The sequence below is a fragment of the Ranitomeya imitator genome, chromosome 1 (genome assembly GCF_032444005.1).
Source record: "Ranitomeya imitator isolate aRanImi1 chromosome 1, aRanImi1.pri, whole genome shotgun sequence".
Lineage (NCBI taxonomy): Eukaryota > Metazoa > Chordata > Amphibia > Anura > Dendrobatidae > Ranitomeya > Ranitomeya imitator.
The window spans coordinates 130,325,584-130,338,161 of record NC_091282.1 but is presented as its reverse complement, the minus strand read 5'-3'; the positions used below and the strand labels follow the sequence as shown (position 1 = coordinate 130,338,161).

At 42.1% G+C, this 12,578-nt stretch overlaps 1 protein-coding gene across 1 annotated transcript in view; it reads right to left on the bottom strand.

The window, feature by feature from the left end:
- The window catches only part of FAM151B (family with sequence similarity 151 member B), an 80,457-nt gene that overhangs the window by 54,238 nt on the left and 13,641 nt on the right, over nt 1-12,578 (bottom strand). Inside the window, exon 3 of the mRNA XM_069750984.1 lies at nt 7,323-7,482. Within this exon, the coding sequence (XP_069607085.1) occupies nt 7,323-7,482 (160 nt within the window). The remainder of the gene's footprint in view (nt 1-7,322; nt 7,483-12,578) is intronic.

Sequence of the window (12,578 nt, the reverse complement as noted above, 5' to 3'; positions counted from 1 at the left end):
CTGGAATATTTCATATGTTATGGTCGAGTCCGAGATTGACTGCTTTTTGGTTGGTGGTTGTAAGCCAGATAGAAGGGGCATACAGATGTGTAATTCCAAGAGAACCTTTGGTGTGCATGCTGGGGTACGTGGAAGAGATAACTGTGGATAACAAGCTGAAAATAGCAATCGCTAGACTACTATACATGGCTCGAAAGGTCATAGCCAAAAATTGGATCAAAGAGGAACCTCCCTCGAGGGGAGAATATCTTAAATATGTGAAGCAGGTCATTACCCTGGAAAAAGGTGTATATCAGAAAAGAGGGAAGATGGGCCTGTCTGATAAATTGTGGATGCCATGGCTGGATCTAGGCTAGGGGAGGCTAAGAGAAGTTAGGCCTGAGGAGGGTTCGCCTATATATTTATGGTGTACTTGTGTACACATAAAAGTTATTGTATATGGATAACGAATATAATACTACAGGATATGTTAACAGGAAGGCGTGAGCTGTCTAAAAGGGAAGGGCTGTCTAAAATGGGAATGTATACCTTAATGTAAAATGTTTTTTTGTACTCTTATATTTAATAAAAACATTTGAGTCAAAACCATAGAGGTCTCAAGGAGACCTCAGGTTGTTATGCCAACGCATCGCTCTACAACATGCCAACAAGTACGGCGCATGTCGTGAAGGGGTTAAAATATTGATTTATGAAATCAAATTAAAATGACGGTTACACTTTAAGTTTGAAGACGATGGTGGGCTGAGATTTTTTTCACAATTAACATTCCATACAGTTTTGACATCACATCTATTGAGAACAGGACAAATTTTAGTAGATTCATTTCCCAAGTGACATTTTCTTTCTGACTCAAAACTTTTACAAAACTCCTGCGAGTTGTGCATCTTTCTGCTAAATTATTTAGTTCAGCCTGCCCACATCTTAACTAAAAGAGCCAGACAATGGCCTTGGAGGCTAACACACAGAAACAACACGTTCATCACAATTATCCCTATTTTGCACTAGATTACTGTTGTACTGTTTGGACAAAGCTGTTACTTACGAACAGACAGGAGATGGATACTGCAGCCTAGTGGCTTCATGTAATAAGGACTTCATTTTATTTTACCAATTCATTATAACTTCAAAGAGGGTAGTATTATCTAAATGTAATATACAAAATATACAGTACTGCGCTAAAGATTTAGGCAGGTTTGGGAAAAAAAATCTGGAAAGTAAGGCTGCCGTCACACTAGCAGTATTTGGTCAGTATTTTACATCAGTATCTGTAAGCCAAAACCAGGAGTGGAACAATTAGAGGAAAAGTATAATAGAAATATATGCACCACTTCTGCATTTATCACCCATTCCTGGTTTTGGCTTACAAATACTGATGTAAAATACTGACCAAATACTGCTAGTGTGACGGCAGCCTAAGAATCTTCTCAAAAATAGAAGTGTTAATAGTTTATTTTTATCAGTTAAGGGGAACCTGTCACCCCCAAAATCGAGGGTGAGCTAAGCCCACCGGCATCAGGGGCTTATCTACAGCATTCTGTAATGCTGTAGATAAGCCCCCGATGTATCCTAAAAGAGGAGAAAAAGAGGTTAGATTATACTCACCTGGGCGGGCGGTCCGATCTGGTGGGCATCGAGGTCCGGTCTGGGGCCTCCCAACTTCATAGGATGACGTTCTCTTCTGGTCTTCACGCTGCGGCTCCGGCGCAGGTGTACTTTGTCTGCCCTGTTGAGGGCAGAGCAAAGTACTGCAGTGCGCAGGCGCCGGGAAAGGTCAGAAAGGCGCCTGCGCCGGAGTGTGACCTCCCTCTGCCTTCGAAAGGAGGAAAACTTCTGTGTGGGCACCTAACCAGGTAACCCTGATTACATCTGTGGTGGCCCCCCTTAATAGTGCATGTAGGAGAACCTCAGCAGATAACCGTGGTGTTAACATATAGTAGGCCCGCAGAACATATAGGAGATTATAGAACGGTTACGGTTTTGCTCACTCAAAAGTTTACATACCCTGGCAGAATTTTTGCTTGGCCTTTTTTCAGAGAATATGAATGAGAACACCAAAACTTTTTCTCCACTCGTGGTTTGTGTTTGGGTGAAGCCATTTATTGTCAAACTACTGTGTTTTCTCTTTTAAAGTCATAATGACAACCCAAAACATCCAAATTACCCTGATCAAAAGTTCACATACCCTGGTGATTTTGGACTGATAACATGAACAGAAGTTGACACAAATGGGTTTGAATGGCTATTAAAGGTAACATCCTCACCTGTGACCTGTTTGCTTGCAATCAGTGTGTGTGCATAAAAGGTGACTGAGTTTCTGGGATCCAGACAGACTCTTGTATCTTTCATCCAGCCACTGATGTTTCTGGATTGTGAATCATGGAGAAAGCAAAAGAATTGTCAAGAGATCTGTATAAAACAGGAAAGGGATACAAAAAGATATCCAAGGAATTGATAATGCCAGTCAGCAGTGTTCAAACTGTGATTAACAAATGGAAAATTAGGGGTTCTGTACAAACAAAACCACGGTGAGGTAGATGAACAAAAATATCGTCCAGGAACCGCCAGGAAAATTGTTCAGGATGCAAAGAAAAACCCACAAATATCATCAGCTGAAATACAGGACCCTCTGAAAACTAGCGGTGTGGCTGTTCCAAGATGCACAATAAGGAGGCACTTGAAGAAAAATGGTCTGCTTGGTTGAGTTACCAGAAGAAAGCCATTACTGTGCAAATGCCACTAAGTATCTCGTCTACAATACACAAAACAGCACAGAGACAAGCTTCAAAACTTCTGGAGCAAGGTAATTTGAAGTGATGAGACTAAAATTGAACTTTTTGGCCACAAACAAACGTTACACTTGGATAGAGGTCAACAAGACCTAAGATTAAAGGAACACCATTCCTACTGTAAAGCAAGGAGGTGGATCGCTGATGTTTTGGGTATGCGTGAGCTACAAAGGCACAGAAAACTTGGTCAAAGTTGAAGGAAAGATGAATGCAGCACGTTATCAGCAAATACTGGAGGCAAATTTGCACTCATCAACCCGGAAGCTGCACATGGGACGTACTTGGACGTTCCAACATGACAACGATCCACAACACAAGGCCAAGTCGACCTGTCATTGGCTACAGCAGAACAAAGTGAAGGTTCTGGAGTGGCCATCTCAGTCTCCTGACCTCAATATCATTGAGCTACTCTAGGGAGATCTCAAGCATGCAGTTCATGCTAGACAGCCCAGGAATTTACAGGAACTGGAGGCTTTTTGCCCAGAAGAGTGAGCAGCTTTACCATCTGAGAAAATAAAGAACCTCATTAACAACTACCACAAAATACTTCAAGCTATCATTGATGTTAGAGGGGGCAATACACGGTATTCAGAAATGGGGTATGTGAATTTTTGATTAGGCTCATTTGGATGTTTTGGGTTGTCATATTTAAAAAGAGAAAACACAGTAAGTTTAACAATAAATGGCTTCACCCAACCACTAACCATGAGTGGAGAAAAAGCTTTGGCGTAATCATTCATATTCTATGAAAAAAGGCCAAGAAAGCAAAAATTCTGCCGGGGTATGTAAACTTTTGATCACAACTGAATATAGTGTAACTTACAGCTGACGTTCTGATGGAATTGTTCACTTTTCCAGTCATTTCCATCTGGCCCAGACCGACATGACAACTTCTTCCAGCCAGGACTTGACTGCAGAGAAAAACATCGCCGTGCAAAAAAATAAGCTCTCACTCAGCTGCATGTTACAGGTCTCAAAAAATGGTGACACAAAGCAACATTCACAGCTTTATTTCATCATTTAGATCGAAAAAAAAATTAAAAATATTGATGCTTGTTTAATATTGCCGTAATCAGACTGACCTGGACAATTCCTGGTCATTTTTACTTCACAATAAATGCCGTAAAAGCCAAAAAAAAAAAAAAAGAAATCCAAAAATTTTAAAACTCCATTCTTATTTTTTCCCAATTTCAATTAGAATTTTTTCCAGCATGGCATTTCAGTGGCAATGAATTTTGCCCTTCAAAACTACAACTCAACTCATCTTGCAAAAAAAGCAAACAAAAAAACCCCTAAGTTATGGCTCTTGAAACAAGGCAACCCCCCCAAAGAAAACATACACACGCAAAAAAATTCTCTGGTCCTTAAAGGGTTACATTTGCAGCGTATCAGTCCTTTCTGCTAACCAAAAAATTGTTATTTGGCCTTTCTGTTCTTGCCCAGAAGATGTAACCTCCACTTTTCAATGCAGAGGTGCAGAAGACGGGATAACAAAGGTGCAGATACATGTAAATAGTGTCCATGACATACAGGATATAACAAATTACTGCTTTATTGAGCCGACAGCTTATTTTTTCGAATAACTGAGGAAGAAACACAAGTTCGCCATTTATCACCACAGGGACCAGAATTACTCTGCATTTGGATGAGGCAAGTGACAGCTATGGGATTAAGAGGAAGAAGACTCATCAGGTTTCTACTGTAATGACATTTATTGGTGGTTACGGTTATGAAGTTAATAATGTGGAAACATGAAGCCAATGATTTCTCCTCAGTATTTACACTGCTTTGCTTTCCCAGAAGTATTTTTATATTTGTCAGCTGCGGCGTTGCTTCACTTTGCAGAGAAAGCTCTCAGCGTTCTTACAGTGGATGTCATGTGCCATGCTAGCTGCCATCCTCACAGCTTTACTAGACAGGATAATCTGCTATAACAAACAGCATCTGTGCCAATTCGTCCGTAAGACCGAGACTTCCCACCGTTGGCTGTTCTGCATTCTGCCTGTCATAATACAGTGTGGGAGCAGCAGGTCTCGGGACCAGTAATCTCTCCAACACACATCCAGCTACTACACAGACATGAGTTTTCAGATATAAAATAAACAAATGGAATTATGGAAATCACAGGATCGATAGACGCATTAATAATATGCAAATGATGAAAAAATGGAAACATAAAAAAAAAAAATTAACTTTGAAGAAATGGCCGTTCCAGTAATTCTACGACAAAACCAGTGTAACACCGAGCTGTTAGTATACCCGGAATGAAGACTAGAGAGGTCAGCTACCGTACATTCTGCCAACCCAAACCATAATCCTAGGAGTAGGACCAGTGTGACGTTGCCTTTTATGGCAATGCCCACATGGTCTGCAGACCAATCTCTTGCTGTCATTGAGACCAAGACAAAAGTAGGATTCATCGCTGAAGACATAGACCTCCATTGCCGCTGTCATGGATTTACCAAGACAGAGAAGAGCCAGAAGACAGCGCGGTCTGAATTTTCATACTCCAGCACTGATTAGAAGCACTCCACTATCATATTAACCCCTTTACCCCCAAGCTGGTTTGCACGGTAATGACCAGACCGATTTTTACAAATTCTGACCGGTTTCAATTTATGAGGTAATAACTCTGGAACTCTTCAACGGATCCCACTGATTGTGAGACTGTTTTTTGGTGACGTATTGTATTTCTTGACAGTGGTAAAATTTATTCGATATAACTTGAGTTTATTTGTGAAAAAACTGAAATTTGGCAAAAATTTGGAAAAATTAGCAATTTTCAAACTTTGAATTCTTATGCCCTTAAATCAGAGAGATATGTCACTCAAAAGAGTTAATAAATAACAAGATTTCCAATATGTCTACTTTACATCAGCACCATTTTTTAAACAATTTTTTTTTGTTAGGAAGTTATAAGGGTTAAAAGTTGACCAGCGATTTCTCCTTTTTCCAACAACATTTATTATTATTATTATTATTATTATTTATTTATATAGCACCATTAATTCCATGGTGCTGTACATAAGAAAGGGGTTACATACAGAGTCATAGATATAATTTACAGTAAACGAATTTACAATGACAGACTGGTACAGAGGGGAGAGGACCCTGTCCTTGCGGACTTACATCCCATGGGATAATGGGGAAGAGACAGAAGGTCGTGGGTGCAGCAGCTCTGGTGGTGGTGAGGCGGCAGCTCGGGTGGTGGTGGTGAGGCAGAAGAATGGTTATTGCAGGCTGTAGGCTTTTCTGAAGAGATGGGTTTTCAGGTTCCGTCAGAAGGATCCGAGGGTGGTGGATAATCATATGTGTTGAGGCGTGGAATTCCAGAGGATGGGGGATATTCAGGAGAAATCTTGGAAGCGTTTGTGTGAAGAACGAATAAGTGTGGTGGAGAGTAGGAGGTCTTGGGAGGATCAAAGATTGCGTGAGGGAAAATTTACAAAACCATTTTTTTTTTTAGGGACACCTCACATTTGAAGTGACTTTGAGTGGTCTAAATGATAGATACTATATTATAGTACCCAAAAGTGACACCATTCTAAAAATTGCACCTGTCAATGTGCTCAAAACCACATTCAAGAAGTTTATTAACCCTTCAGGTGGGTCAAAGGAATTTTTGGAATGTGCAAACAAAATGAACATTTAACTTTTTTTCATAAAAATATTACTTTAGACCCAAATTGTTTTAAAATTTTCACAGGGAACAGATGGACTCCAAAATGTGTTGTGCAATTTCTCCTGAGCAAGCAAATACCTCATATATGGAGGAAAACAATTGTATGGGCGCACGGCAGAGCTCGGAAGGGAAGGTGCACCATTTGACGTTTTTGGATGCAAAATTGGCTGAAACAATTTGTGGACGCCATGTCGCGTTTGAAGAGCCCCTGAATGTGCCTAAACAGTGAAAATCTGATGCAAGTGACATCATTTTGGAAACTAGAACCCTCAGGAAACTGATCCAGATGTGTGGTGAGTACACTGAACTCTCAGGTGCTTCGCAAAAGTTTTTAACGTTGAGCCGTGAAAAAAATAAAATAAAAACATTTTCCACAAAAAATGTTTTTAGCCTCAAAGTTAGCATTTTCATGAGGGTAAAATGAGAAATTGTACCATACAACTTGTAGTGCAATTTCACCCGAGTACATCGATACCATATATGAGGGAGAAAACTACTGTTTGGGTGCACAGCAGGGCTCGGAAGAGAAGGAGCGTCATTTGAGTTTTTGAATATAAAATTTCCTGGAATCATTAGTGGACGCCATTTCCTGTTTGGAGAGCCCCTGATGTTCCAGAACAATGGAAACCCCTCACAAGTGAACCTATTTTAGAAACCAGACCCTTCAAGGAATGTATCCAGATGTGCAGTGACCATCTTGAACCCGCAGGTGCTTCACAGAAGTTTATAACGTTGAGACGTGAAAATAAAAGGGCTTTCTAATTTTTGCTCAAGTGCCATAGCTGTGTGTAGCCACCCCCCAAAAAAGTGATAAAAATGCATTTCACCCTTCTTGCTTCTATAACAGAACTTACCTTTTGAAATCAAGCTTAATGCCTTTGTTAGAGGCAGAGACCTTGGCCAACCAGTCTTGTAGATTTATGTCACTGTCCGATGCAGGAGGATGAGCCATTATTGGTTCTTTATCTCCAGTCCCTCGAAGCAGAATGTCTGCCTCTATCATGTGCACATCACCTGCGTATGATACCAAAGGTACAGGCACCATTATTCAGGAAGCTGAACCATGACATTTCTCACCACTGCCATGTTTTAGACAAAAACATATAAGGGTTTATTCACACACTGAGTTTTTTCCACACGTTTTTCAAAGGGGGGGGGGAAACACGCTGCACTTTACAGCACCAGCAAAGTGAATGAGATTTCTGAAATCTCATCCTAATGCTGCTTAATGTTTTTCATTGCGGCTTTGAACCATTATAACGTTTATTTGTTATTTTAATCTGCAACATGTAAATTCTTGTATTATTTTGCAAGTGTTTCTTTCATCCATTCTAATAAATGGGAAAAAACGCAAGTAAAAAAGCACCAAAAACGCATTTAACAATATGGCAAAAACTCAGGTATTTTATGTATTTTTCCTGCCAACACTCTGTTTTTTGCTGTAGAAAAAAAATCTCCTGCTCAGCGTGTGTACATTGCCTAAGACTAGGGTTCGGTGGGAATCTTTAAAGTGTAACTCTCAATATGTAAAACTATGTAAAGTTTTTATATATTGAAAGGTACTGCACAGTATTTCTGATCAATGGGTTTCCGATTCCCGAGACCCCCAATAATCAACTTCCTGCATGAAGGAAAGAGCACAATAGTCAATCTATGGGTCTGTACACTGCTGTGTGCGCACAGATCATGCAGAAGCTGCACACTTCAGGGAGCTCTTGCCAGCGATCAGTTGGGGTCTTAGGGCTCGGACGCCCATCTATCAAAAACCTTATGCAGCACATGCAATAAAAAAAAAGTCTACAAAACGACAGTTATGCTTTAAGGATAGGTTCACCTTTGTGATCAACTTTTTTTTATTGTGCCATTGTGTATAAAATGAATAAACCTTTCTATAGGCCTAAATATGGAGAAGAAAGGCCGCTATGTAGAACAATGTGTCTCCATGGTGACTATTCTGTCCCCGGGGCCTGTGGCTGCAAATATGGCTCTGTGAGATGCTGAATCTCTTCACCCTACTTACAATTGGCGACGTTCGCAGATAGCTTAACTCAGCTGCAGGCACAGCACACATGTTATGAAGATTCCAGAAGAGACTTTGATTTCTTTAAGAATTCTTGTTGAATGCATACAAACAGCAGCAGGTAAAAAAGACTTTCTTCAGACAAACTGAAAGCACATGTGGCTCTAATGAAGCCAAGATGGAAACTGAGACACAGGGAGAAGAAGGATGGAACATGACACCCAGCAGAGGGAGACAGAAGGGACAAACTTCATGGAAAGGGAGGATTTCGGCTATGCAACACACAGAAACACACAGCAACAATAAACAATATGGGAGACTGCAATAGAGCATGTAAAATGTACAGGACAGTATGAAAAATGTCTCATTCATGGGACATAACACTCCCCGTCTGAAATCTTTAGATTTCATAATTCTTATGATGTCCTCTGGGGATATCACTGTAGACCTGAAAAAACAAAAGGAAAACAAGCATGCAAGAAACAACAACAGTTGTAGTCCAATTGGCATGGTCCAATCTTCAGTTGGAGACATAAATTCCTCAACAGCGGGATAGTCCGAGTCCAAACGTAAACCCATCTTCAGATTGGGGAAGCCGCAACGTGCAAACATTTCCACCAACCCAACAATCCGCTGGAGAAAGTTCAAATGTTCCAACACAGCTGGAGGAATATATGGCGGTAGGCTCCCCGCCTTGAGCTGTGTCCATAAACAACGACTTTATATGATGTCCTCCTTTGGTAAAAGTAGCACAAGCTCAGTGCCTGGACGGAAGAAAATACGAGTTGAACCGCCTTTCGTAACCTTGACTTCTCCCTTACGGATCTTCCCGACATTGCTTGGTGTAACCTTGGTGATAAGACCCATTGGCCAGTCATTGCGATGAGCTTCTTTATCTTTAAGGAGGACGAGGTCTCCCTCTTGGAGAGACTTCTCTTCTGATGGTGGCTGAAAGGGTGCCAGGGGAACAACATCGTGGGACTTGGAAATGTTCTAAGACCTTCAGAGGCTTCTTCCATGCCTCCCACCTTTGTTGTTTCTGGGATGGTAGCAGAGTGTCCCAATCCGTACTCTCAGCGGTCAACTGTCTCAACAGTATCTTGCCTTGAATGGTGATGAGTGCGATAAACCCGAGTGGATCATAGATGCTGTTCACAACAGATAGGACTCCTCGTTTAGTGAAAGGTTTATCACAAGCTGACACCTGGAAAGTGAACGTGTCCTGCTTAATATCCCAAAGCAGACCAAGGCTGCGTTGCGTGAGAGGAACGTCACAACCCAGAACAAGATCCCTTACACCAGCAGCGTGATCCTCAGATGGAAATGCTTTCATTACCTTTTTACTGTTGGAGATGATCTTGTGGAGTCTAAAGTTTGCTATTGACAGCATTTCCTGAGTCCTAGAAAGCAGATCGATTGTCTCTTCACTTGTGGGTAGAGACTTAAGCCCATCATCTACGTAGAAGTTTCTTTCCACAAATAGATGTGCATCAGACCCATACTCTCTCTCACCTTCCTGTGCTGTCCATTTTAATCCTTAGATGGCCACTGCAGGCGAGGGGCTGTTCCCGAAGACGTGCACTTTCATCTTGTAGTCTATGACCTTGTTATGGATGTCGTTGTCTTTGTGTCATAGGAATATGAGGTAGCTTCTGCTGTCTTCTCTCACGATAAAACAATGAAACATTTGTTGAATGTCAGCCATTACTGCGACAGGTTCTTGTCTGAAGCGAATCAGTACTCCTATAAGGCTGTTGTTTAGATTAGGCCCAGTGAGCAGCAGGCTATTTAGGGAGATGCCTTCATACTGAGCACTGGAGTCAAACACCACTCTAATTTGGTCGGGTTTGCGAGGATGGTAGACACCAAAGGATGGGAGATGCCAGCATTCTTCACCTTGTTTTAACGGGGGTGCGGGTTCTGCGAGACCTCTGTTGAAGGTATTCTGCATGAAGTCGACAAAATGTTTCTCCATCTCTGGCCTTCTCTTTAAGGTGCGTTTTAGGGATGAAAACCTTGCCGTTGCTTGTTGCAGATTATTAGGTAGTCTTGTTCTTGGAGAACAAAAAGGTAAAGGTGCTACCCAGCTATTTGAATCATTTGGGCGAATTTCTTTTCCATAATCTTTACGAACTCTTTTTCCTTTCTTGCAGGTGCTAGCTGGTTGTCTTCTCTTGTAGAGTTGAACACTGTTGGCCCGAGGTCATCATTGCGGGACAGGAATATGTTCATGTCGTCAGAGGTTTCTTTCATCCACTTGTTATCGCTTATCTTCTCTTTCACTCAGTAATGATGTGGGCATGGTTGAAAGTAAGCGCTGCTACCATTTGGTAAAATGTGAGTCTTAAATGAGGAAATCCTCGTGGGTCTCTTCATCTTTCCTATACAGACATCGCCTATGATAACCCAGCCTAGGTCAAAGCGTTGAGCAAATGGAGCGTCGTGTGGCCCGTTGATTTGCTTACGTACCTTGTGTAGTTGCAGAATGTCTCTGCCAAGCAAGATCAGAATGTTTGCGCTGTTGTCGAGAGCTGGTATCTTGCCTGCCAAAGTCCTTAGATGAGGGTGATGGAGTGCAGCCTCTGGAGTTGGGATTTCCTCTCTGTTGGACGGTATCTAGTTGCATTCGACCAGAGTGGGTAAGGGTATCTTCACATTGTTCTCAAGAGAAGACACCATGAGTCCAATGGCTCTTCTCCCAGAGGCCTCCGTAACACCGCTGCAGGTGCCCAGGGTGTAGGGGTGAGAGTTTCCCTTTAAGTCAAACATATCAAAGATTTCTGACCTTGCAAGTGACCGGTTGCTCTGATCGTCCAGGATAACATACACCCTTGCGGTTTTCTCTGGTTGACCCTTGGGATACACATTCACCAGGCATATCTTCGTACACGACTTGTCCCAGAGGCCTTCTCCGCATGAAGATATTGTGATAGAACTCACTGTTTGAACCTCATCCTCCCCGCCTTGCCTTGTGGTGGGGGAAGGAGTAAGCTGTGCAGTGTTAGATTGGGATGGATGGAGCGCTTGCACATGCTCCTCACTGTCGCACTCCAAACACTTACTAGATATTTTACAGTCCTTAGCAAAGTGTTCAGTAGAAGTGCAGCACCTATAACATATCCCAAAGTTCTTCAGAAGCTCTTGCGTTCCTGGAGTGGTTTCTTTCTGAAGCCGATGCCCTTCTTTAAGCGGTGAGGTTTCTTGTGAATGGGACACATACGATTAGGATTCTCAACCTTCTCACCTTTGTTGCTCTTATCTTGTGATACTGTAGGTGTGGGAAGAACATCAGTCTTCGTTATGGACATTGGAGCTCGGCGGTTCCTATAGTTAAGATGTGGACTCTCGTGTTTAGGAGATGAAACAGGGTCGCTGTGTTCTTCATAGGAAAAACTTGGATCAGTCTTACACTCTGCAATATTTTCGATGAACTCGCAGAAGTAGGAAAATAGAGGGAAGGAGACTTGGTTTTCCCTTTTGTATTTTGATCCAACCATGGCCCACTTATTTTGGATATTGGACGGCAGCTTGGAAACTATTAGGGTTACCCCATGAGCAGTGTCCAGGTAGCTGAGGCCAGGCATGTACGGGTTTGCTTTGACCAGCTGAAGCTCTAACAGGAGGTCGCTGAGCTCTAGGAACCTTGTACTGTCCTTACTAGATACCTTTGGAGATTCCTCTAGTCGCTTGAACAGGGTCTTTTCTTTGGTCTCAGTACTGCCATAGCTTCTTTCTAGTCTCTTCCATGCAGTGGTGAGACCCGCAATAGGATTACTGATGTGGACGGATTTAAGTCTCTTGATCCAATCGGTGGATTGTGGCCCAAGCCACCTGATTAGCAGGTCTAGCTCTTCAGCGGCGGTGATGCCTAGGTCACTGATTTTGGTTTTAAAGGTACATTTCCAACCCCTGTAGTTCTCAGGTTTATCGTCAAACTTTGTAAGACTGGTCTTAGTTAGATCACGCCGAATCATGTACCTTGCAAAGCCAGTCATCTCAACATTCTCCAATTTTGGAAGGACCGTTGCTGGCTGGGTAGCATTGTTTATACAGTCTGTGCTTTGACCTGGGAATGCAGGAAAATATGGGG